General features: G+C 32.4%; 1 protein-coding gene and 1 long non-coding RNA gene across 3 annotated transcripts in view; one reads left to right on the top strand and one right to left on the bottom strand.

Annotated features, from left to right (window-relative positions):
* Positions 1–1,224, bottom strand: part of LOC111703913 (uncharacterized) — a 2,209-nt gene extending 985 nt beyond the window's left edge. The window contains exons 1-2 of the long non-coding RNA XR_002765713.1: positions 1,149–1,224; positions 302–391 (exon numbers count right to left, since the gene is read on the bottom strand). This is a non-coding gene — a long non-coding RNA (uncharacterized LOC111703913). The remainder of the gene's footprint in view (positions 1–301; positions 392–1,148) is intronic.
* Positions 1,225–5,120: 3,896 nt separating this feature from the next.
* On the top strand, positions 5,121–7,936 carry LOC111703897 (2-iminobutanoate/2-iminopropanoate deaminase). 2 transcript variants are annotated; one of them, XM_023475984.1, is made up of 6 exons: positions 5,121–5,264; positions 6,235–6,357; positions 6,810–6,881; positions 7,224–7,252; positions 7,294–7,324; positions 7,793–7,936. In XM_023475984.1, the coding sequence occupies exons 1-6, from the start codon at positions 5,184–5,186 to the stop codon at positions 7,853–7,855; spliced, it is 399 nt and encodes a 132-aa protein (XP_023331752.1). In that variant the 5' UTR covers positions 5,121–5,183; the 3' UTR covers positions 7,856–7,936. The 2 variants fall into 2 exon arrangements, with proteins under 2 accessions (XP_023331752.1, XP_023331751.1); XM_023475983.1 differs by lacking the exon at positions 7,294–7,324 and having other exon boundaries at positions 5,124–5,264; positions 7,224–7,283.
* Positions 7,937–10,143: the final 2,207 nt, after the last annotated feature.

Raw genomic sequence — 10,143 nt, 5'->3', positions numbered from 1 at the left:
TTTTTTTTATCAAGATTTTACAAAAAAATCTTATACTTTTATAAGAAAAGTATCTGCTAACTACCATACATATACCACACATATGTTAATAAAAAATTCACCTATTATTCAGCAAAAAAAGTCATTTTATACGTTCACGCTATCCCTCCCTTTATAGGTTACCTCACCACCCAGCTATCCCTCCCTCCATAGGATACCTAACCACCCAGCCATCCTTCCCTCCATAGGTTACCTCACCACCCAGCCATCCCTCCCTCTATAGGTTACCTAACCACTCAACCGTCCCCTCCTCCAAGATTACCTGGCCAACGGTAAGCCCAAGCTCCCGCATATGTAGAGGGAGGAATGGGAAGAGAAGAATTAAGCATCCAGATTCAAGAAATATCAAGAACTAGAATATTTAGAGAAGAATTAAGAATCTAGATTCAAGAAATAATAAGAACTAGAATATTTAAAAAAGAATCAAGATTCCAGATTCAAGAAATATCAAGAACTAGAATATTTAAAAAAGAATCAAGAATCCAGATTTTAAAAAAAATTAAGAACTAGGATATTTAGAGAAGAATCAATTGAGTCCAGATTCAAGAAATTATCAAGAACTAGAATATATAAAAAAGAATTAAGAATCCAGATTCAAGAAATATCAAGAAGTAGAATATTTGAAAAAGAATCAAGAATCAAGATTTAAGAAAGATCAAGAACTAGAATATTTGAAAAAGAATCAAGATTCAAGAAATATCAAGAACTAGAATATTTAAAGAAGAATCAAGCTTCCAGATTCAAGTAATATCAAGAACTAGAATATTTGAAGAAGAATCAAGCTTCCAGATTCAAGAAATATCAAGAACTAGAATATTTAAAGAAGAATCAAGAATCCAGATTCAAGAAATATCAAGAACTAGGATATTTAAAGAAGAATCAAGAATCAAGATTTAAGAAAGATCAAGAACTAGAATATTTGAAAAAGAATCAAGAATCAAGATTTAAGAAAGATCAAGAACTAGAATATTTAAATATAGATAGGTTCAACTAAATTTGAATATATTGTTTTTCATCTAGTGGTGATTACGTTGATATGTTTTTCAGCAACAACTGTATTATTGGTTGGAAGCAAGCTAACATACCATTCAAAGGTAGAGATAAATCACCTCTTACACGATAATTTAGAATCCAATTATCTTTGAAACACATTTGACTATGACATTTTAGAACTTCTAAGAAAAAAATTAAAAATAGTTAACAAAGGTCTAAACTTTTCTACTTTTCACAAATACTTTAAATATACGGTGTGTCCGAATTAAATGAATTTGAGCCGCGTCTTAAATCCGCCAAAAACCGGTTTTAATTGAGCGCCGGCTTAAATTTTGAAACAGTGAATACATTTCATCTGAAACCAACCATATTAGAGCTGCGGCTTAAATTTAAGCCACAGCTCAAATTCTTTAAATTCGGCCTCAGAACTCATAACCCCCCACCTTAAATTAATACACCTAGGATGGATCGATCTCAAACTGAAATATGTTGTTTGATTAAAAAGTGTTATTACGGAATATAGAAGGTTTACTAGTTGTCAGGTTGCAAAGCTAAGTGGATTAGACACTTTGTGTTTGAGTCAAGTCAAGAGTTCATTTCTTTATTTCCTTCCAACTATTTTGAATATCAGCTGTTCTTTGTAAACTATAAACTCGATTTCCCAAAGGCAGACATGCAGAGCTTTCTTTTCTCAGGAGAAAGTTGAATTTTGTTAACGGGGGATTTATTATAAATCAGATTTTCATGTCTCACTGACTAAAAAGTATATCTGTTGAGGCTCATTTCGAAGAAAGTTTTAGAGGCGCACTTACTTGACGAGGGGGGGAGTGCAGAAGTAAACTAATGCCACCCAAACGTGTTTTGCGGAATCCGCGCTCCTCAATTGGTAATCAGAAATAAAAAAGTTAACATTAAACAGTTTATTTGTTAGAAATAAGACCATATTGACCTCTGTTAATGGCTCTACGGTGTACAATATTCTTAAAGCTTTCTTTAATGCTCCTTAGTTTCGAAAATAAATCTTTAAGTACGCAGCATGTCACAAAACACATTTGGTAGCGTTTGCAGTTTATTTCTGCACTCCCAACCCCTCCCTCGACCTGCCTTAACCCTATCCTGATTGGGATATTTTTGTTTGATATAGATTGCTTAATATTATTTTGTGCTAATTTAAGTTTATCCCAACTGTTCAGGACCAGCTGAATAAAAAAAAACATCAAAGGGTAATTGCAATATTGTAAAAAGTTTTGTTTTTGATTTTTTTAGATTATGCCGACCAGCCGTTTGACTCCATCCTACCCATATGCAATATGCATAAAATGTAAAAGTTAAAAAGTTGGAGCGTTCTAGTGTAACCCGTTTTTAAGGTAAAACGAACGGGGTGGAAACACTTCCCCCCTCTTCTTTATAGAGATAAAGAAGGAGCTAGGGAGTGAGAGGGGGGGGGGTTGCGGAGGCAAATTGAAAAATGAATACACATTGGCCTTAACCTTAAGTGAAGATTTCAAGATTTTGCCCAAAATGTAATTTAAAAAGATTATATCCCCAGTTGCGCCCTCAATATAATAATCTAATGATAAAATTTTGATAAATATATTGACCAGTTTAAAGTGCAGGTTTTAAAACAGGTTTTCCTAGTCTTTTTAGGACAAAATCATGCACAATGCACATTGCACACTTCTGAAATAATGAATTATTAAAATTGTTAGTTTTTATTTGGTTATTGTGTTTGTTATAGTGTTTATAACTACAAGTTCCTTTATAGAAAGTTGGTATTTTAGTATGCATCAAATTTCGTTGAATCCTGCTTATCTAAAAACCTTTTGTTTGCAGGACCCTTGTCAACGCTAAACCCAGCTATTTACACAGGAATGGCATGCTTACTGTAGTCCTTAGGTTTAACATTGAAACCATGCATTATTATCATTGGAAGTTTAAATTTCCATTGGTTCTAATTTTTCTGAGAGTAGATGATACATTTGTATGCATGTTTGATGTTACTTTTACGTTTATGAATGTTGTCTAAAACTTTGTATGTCCCTTGACATGATAGGAATTCTTGCAAGAAAAACTAATATGATGTAATCCCTTATATCTTTCGTACTTCAAACTTTGACTATCTGGTTTGACATATCAAAAGGTATACAACATCGGGTTGCAAAGATATAGGGGGAGGGGGGGGATCAGAGTGTAAGGCGAATACTCTATTCCTTACAAACATTTCACAAGAAAACTACGTAGAGTCATCGTATAATTTTCCTTAAGTTCAGTAAAAGCAAGACGACATTTAGTTCAGTAATAATGGCAAAGAAAACCACTTATTTTGGTGAATTTAAGATCATATTTGTCACATTATTCAAAAATAGATGCAGTGATAGCCAGAAAACTCTGAAATATGAAGACGACTATAAAATTCAAGTTATAACTTTATAAAGTCCAAAGAGCGTGAGATATAACAATTGTGCATTGTAAACAGATCCATTTCACTAAATTAGTGGAAATTGATAAGTGTTTAGTAAAATTATTTGCTTAGAAGTAACAACATTAAATACATACACGTAGTTCTGTATTGTCGTCTTCCTATTCCATTGTTCTCTGGTTTTTACTTTGTAACATACCCGCAAAGAAAGCGATTTTAATGACGACCTACTCATTAAATGTGACGATGTGAAGGTTAAATTTACTCATCTGTCTTGAAGAAATTCAATTCAAGGTCCAAATAAACATTGGAACTCAGTGACGAATTCGATATCGTCTTTTCAAATAATCCTTTGATTTAGTATAGAGATACCTACTGAGAAAGCTGTAATCTGTAAGAGTTTCGTCTGCTATGTTCACATTTTGTTTGTTTATGTTTAGTCTGCATACGGTTGTACTTAGTAGAACAACAAAATTATACAAACTGAGTAAACTTGTCCGTCTTCACTGTTCATCTAGCGGATACATTATTGACACATCTTTACAGCCATTTACCGAATTATCATAAATTAAACTCTATAGCAGGCAGACATAATTATATTATGGCTTTTGAAATTAGGTATTACAATGCTAATTCAAAATTCAGACGATATCGAATTCGTCACTGAATGCCCATGTTTTTTTGGGACACCCTATATTTAAAATATTCTGGCAAAAAAGGAAAAATTCAATAGATCTATAGAACCTCCAGTGTACAAGAAACAACAATTGAAAATATTACAAAAATTATGTAACTGTGTAATTTAAACGATGTAAACGGCTTAACCAGCTCTCATGTTTATTGAGGACACCCTGTATCTTGTTATCATAAGTTAGTTTTGTTTGTGTCTACCTGTATCTATAGATTAAACTGGAAAAACTAGTTTTAATCAAGTTTTCATTATCTCTATAGAAATCAGCTCTGAGTTTCTGCAGAGGAGTTGATTTCTGCTGTGCATAGTATAAACATATGTTTTAGTAATCATTTGTACAGACTTGTATTACTAGTCTGTAATTCTGCTGTGCATAGTATAAACATATTGGGGGGGTCCAAAAATCGTATACTAGGAAATTACAGCTATTTTTTAATAACTTTTTGAGTGGAACTCCGTAAAAACGATTAAAATGAGACCTTTCAGATGTTTTTTCATAAGGATTATGTTATAAAAAATCGTCCTATAGTGACACGTACACCAAAAATGTGAAAAAAGTTACAATTGCTACATTAATCCAAAGGTTGCAAGCTCTTACGCTAAAAATCAATCGAGAATTTTTCCAATTATTGTTTCAAACTATAAAAGCAAGTGCTTGAAAGTTCTTTAATCAATTGGCCATTTAGATTTTAAAAATATTCAATCTTCGCAAGTTTTTCTTATTCGAATAAAATAATACCTTAGATTTAGTTTTAATCATTTTTTCAACAACAAAGTTTTAGTACGGGTTTGCAATGTTTGCTTCATTTGCAGAAATTGTTTAAATTTCAGTTTGTTTCATTTCAACAATCTTGAACTAATTAAATCATCTAAACAAAACAAAAAATTAATTTCTCATCTTTTATTCAGTAATTCTTTTAAAAATAAACAGGATCGAACTTGAAAAAAGGCTTAGATTGTAAATCCGGGAAATTTAAATGACAAATCAGCAAAATTATCTTTTAACCCTATGAATTTTAATTTTTTACTTCAGCTAGCAATATGGCCGCCAGAGCTGGACGAGTAATAATTTCTACAAAGAAAGCCCCAGCTGCGATTGGGCCTTACAACCAGGCTGTTCAGGTATTTGATAAACTTTTTAAAATTTCATTTTACATTATTAAAAACAAACATTTAAATTTTGTTTCCAAAATATTTTCATTTTCCTTAAATAAATTAAAATCGTTGAAAAGGCTTAATTCCGGATTTTTTCTTTGATTAGAAAGAAATTGAAATAAAGTTATTGGTTTATTAAAAATATCTTAAAGGGACTGTGAGCGTAATTTCAAGTGATCCTACTTGCAAAGATGACAATGCCTGATTAACAATGGTACCATTGAAACCATAACCCCGATTGTGCTATTTTTGTCGAATATATAGATTGGACCCCCCCCCCTCAATAACTTTGCCCTTATAGTTGAGATAGGGGAGTGTGACACATGTCCCTAGTCCACATTTTCAAGGCCTGTTCATTAAAAGATTAAACCTGTAACTTTAAAGGTTAGGAATAGGATGCAAGGGCTGATTCAAAACAAGTTCAAAAAGAAAATGTTAAAAAATATTTATTTATTTTTGACAAATATTAACATGTGTTACACATCTTATTACATCCATTTTTCAAGCGCTTTTCAAACATAAAATAAAAAAGTTACAAACCATACCTGATTTGTTTGAAACACTGACTCCACCTTTTTCTATGCATAAAAAAACGTTTGCCAAAATTTGTTCACAACTATGATGTTGAAAAAGCAAAGAATGTTTAGCGTTCTAATGTTAGCTGTTATGGAGTTATTAAGAAAAAACACAGAGGAGTGTGGGGCTGGGGGGGGGGGGGGTTGGAAAACACCAAATTTTTAGAGATGTCTTAAATTAAACAGCCATGGGGTGAATTTCCTGCAAGCATATTATGACTCGCACACAACAGAGCTGGGCCAACCTTTGCGCGCGGTTCTGGTTTAAACAGTCCTACCTAGTCTGACTGGAGGCTGCTCCTATTTGTATTTTCATTAACTAAGCGTTGACTAGATTTAAGATTTACAAGTTTAAACCCTAGGTGGACAATACTCTGTATGTATCCGGACAGATTGGATTTATCCCTGAAACTATGGAGATTATACCTGGAGGTGTTGAGGCAGAAGCTAGGCAGGCGCTGGTCAACATGGGGCATATTCTACAGGTCAACATATAAACATGGAGTGCCCGTAACAATGCTCTTTGTTGTGGTAAAAAAAAATGCTAAAGAAAAGTCGAATTTCTATTAAAAAAGTTACATTCCTCATTCACAAAAGGTACCTTTTAAACCTTTGCTTAAAGGGACAGTAAAGGAAAAACGAAAGGGGATATATGCTGAAACCTAAGCGTTCTATGAGTTGTTCCAGACTCATGAGAGTTCTATCTGATGTTCCTGTCTCGAGAAATTGATATAAAACTGTCAAATTTATTATGTGCCTGATTTACAATATTAACCTTTCATACCGATGTTAAATCAAAAATAAGATGTATTTCTTTTCTATCAAACAATTGTTTAGATGATGTGGTTTAAAAGGTTCAATTGTAACGCATGCATATTATCCTTGTAAATGGAAGGGTCACTTGAAATCACAAAGTAAAACAATTTGTGTAACTTAGGCTGCAAACTGTACCTTCAATAGCGTTGTGAAGACGACAGTTCTTCTGGCAGATATTGGAGATTTTACAAAGGTAATTCATTCTTGTAGTAATATTACAAAAAAAGACAAATCGAATGTAAATAAATTCTATTACTCTCATGATTTTACTTACAAAACAAAAAAGATGACATACTTCTTAATATGATTTTCAGTAACCTGACGAATAATGAATTAAAATTGAAAAACAATTATTGCAAAATGGTTTCTGTGAATGGAAAAACAAAACTTTTAATTAATGCAATTCTTAACCTGAATTTTTTTGATGAAAATATTAATGTTTATCATTTCTTATAATTTAAAATATATGTAAGCGAAATCACAAAAAAAGTATTTTTTAAAGTGTGTTTATGATGAAATTGTTCTATTCTTTCAGGTGAATGAGATTTATAAACAATTCTTTAAAGAAAACTACCCTGCTAGAGCAGCTTATCAGGTATCCAATTAGAAAACTACCCTGCTAGAGCAGCTTATCAGGTATCCAATTAGAAAACTACCCTGCTAGAGCAGTTTATCAGGTATCCAATTAGAAAACACTGTCACACTGTCAAACTTTCACACTGTCACACAGTCACACTGTCACATTCTACACTTTCACACCGTCACACTGTCACACTGTCACACTGTCACATATTCTACACTTTCACACCGTCACACTGTGACACTGTCACACTGTCACACTGTCACATATTCTACACTTTCACACTGTCACACTGTAACACTGTAACACTGTCACACTGTCACACTGTCACATACTACACTTTCACACTGTAACACTGTCACACTGTCCCAGTCACTTTGTCACTCTCTTAAAGCGTCATACTGTCCCACTGTCACCTACCATGGCCCATTGACACTCTCACGCTGTCCCTCTCACGCTGACACAATGCCATGTCAATAGAGTTCCTTTTGGAGAGATTTCTGAAGTACTTTTTAATATTGCAGGCTGCTGCACTACCTAGAGGAGCACTAGTTGAGATAGAAGCTATAGCTGTGGTTGGATTATGAATAAAATAAAATAAATGAGGCTTGTCAAGCCATTTTATAAACATGTCAATATTTCCTTCAATAAATTCTTTTAAATTCTGATGTATTTAAACTTCTTTTTTTGATAGATGTTATTTTCATTTACCCTGCCTATATATACGTATGTATACTTTTTTGTATGTATGTCTGTTATGACAAAAAAATCTGTAATTAACATCATTTTTAAATAAACAAAATAAATAAAAAATATTTAGCTATCTTTAACATTTAAAACATAACAGAAAATGTATTAAACTAATTTTTAATTCATTATGTTAATATGGAATTTTTTTCTGAGTTTAAACTATTTATTTAATATGCCTGAAAACAAGAACTAAATAATTCATAAAGAAAATGACCAATACAATGTGTTGTCCTTAGTACTAACTTTCTACCGTCTTTACATCAGTTCAGTTGATTAATTTATACATTGTGCTACAGTAAACTAAATTAGAAATCATTCTATTTGTTGTATAAGTTTCTTAGATTAGTATATGTATTGTATTATATTTCATAGATATCAGTATATTCAATAAATTAAAGAAAAATCAGATCAGTGAATTAGTGTATTCATTGTATTAAAGTAAAATCAGTTCAGTGAATTAGTGTATTCATTGTATTACAGTAAAATCAGTTCAGTGAATTAATGTATTCATTGTATTACAGTAAAACCACTTCAGTGAATTAGTGTATTCATTGTATTACAGTAAAATCAGTTGAATAGTTAAGTATATTCATTGTATTACAGTAAAATCAGTTTAATGAATTAATATATTCATTGTATTACAGTAAAATCAGTTCAATAGATAAGTATATTCGTTGTATTACAGTAAAATCAGTATAATAAATAAGTATATTAATTTTATTACAGTAAAATCAATTCAAGAGATAAGTATATTCATTGTATTACAGTAAAATCAGTTTAATGAATTAATGTATTTATTGTATTACAGTAAAATCAGTTCAATAGATAAGTATATTCATTGTATTACAGTAAAATCAGAATAATAAATAAGTATATTTATTGTATTACAGTAAAATCAGTATAATAAATAAGTATATTCATTGTGTTACAGTAAAATCAGTTCAATAGATTAGTATATTCATTGTATTACAGTAAAATCAGTATAATAGATCAGTTTATTCATTGTATTACAGTAAAACAGTTCAAACAATTAGTATATTCATTGTATTACAGTAAAATCAGTTCAATAGATCGGTCTATTAATTGTATTACAGTAAAATCAGTATAATAGATCGGTCTATTAATTGTATTACAGTAAAATCAATTCAATGGATTAGTGTATATGCATTGTATTACAGCAAATTCTATACAAAATCTTCGAGCATAATCTTTGATATATTTAAAGTTGTAATCTCTGTTTGTCTCTTTGTTTGTACGATCATAACTCAGGAACCCCCTTAACCAATTTGCCACAAATTAATTTTTTACGTGTTTATCAGTTTCATAGACCAGTGGCCGAATTTAAAGAATTTGAGCGGCGGCTTTAATTTAAGCCGCGGTTTAAATATGATTGATTCCACTTAAAATGGTATCAACTGTTTCAAGATTTAAACCGGCTCTTAATTTAAACCGGGTTTTGGCGGATTTAAATTGCGGCTTAAATTCTTTGAATTCCATCTCGGGCTATTCAAATTATATTTGTATTATAAAAAAGATAATTTAGCATTGAGTTAAAAAATGATTTATAGACATAAAATGCCATATTCTGGGGGTTGCTGTGGTATAACTTTACACAAAACTGTTCTTATTGCAGGTCTTTCAAAACAAAATTGTTGTCGCCACACCCTCTCCCCTAAAATTCTTCGGCCTGAGATATCTAACCCTGCCCCCCTCCCTCTGTGGAAACTCAAACCTGTGGATCGACGGCTGTATGTAGCCTCGGGATAAAATAAAATCACAAGGAATCTTGGTAACCCAACCCTGTACGTCTGGATTGAGAAGAGCACTGGAAACCCGAACCTGTGGATCTGGATTGAGAAGAACACAGGAAACCCGAACCTGTGGATTCGGATTGAGCAGAGCACAGGAAACCCGAACCTGTAGATCTGGATTGAGAAGAACACAGGAAACCCGAACCTGTGGATCTGGATTGAGGAAAGCACACGAAACCCGAACCTGTGGGTCTGGATGGAGAAGAACACAGGATACCTGAACCTGTGGGTCTGGATTGAGAAGAGCACAGGAAACCCGAACCTGTGGGTCTGGATTGAGAAGAGCACTGCACAGGAAACCCGAACCTGTGGAT

This window comes from Eurytemora carolleeae, unplaced genomic scaffold (genome assembly GCF_000591075.1).
Source record: "Eurytemora carolleeae unplaced genomic scaffold, Eaff_2.0 scaffold557, whole genome shotgun sequence".
Taxonomy (NCBI): Eukaryota; Metazoa; Arthropoda; class Copepoda; order Calanoida; family Temoridae; genus Eurytemora; species Eurytemora carolleeae.
Note: the sequence above shows the minus strand (reverse complement) of the source record. Positions and strands in the feature narration are given on the sequence as shown.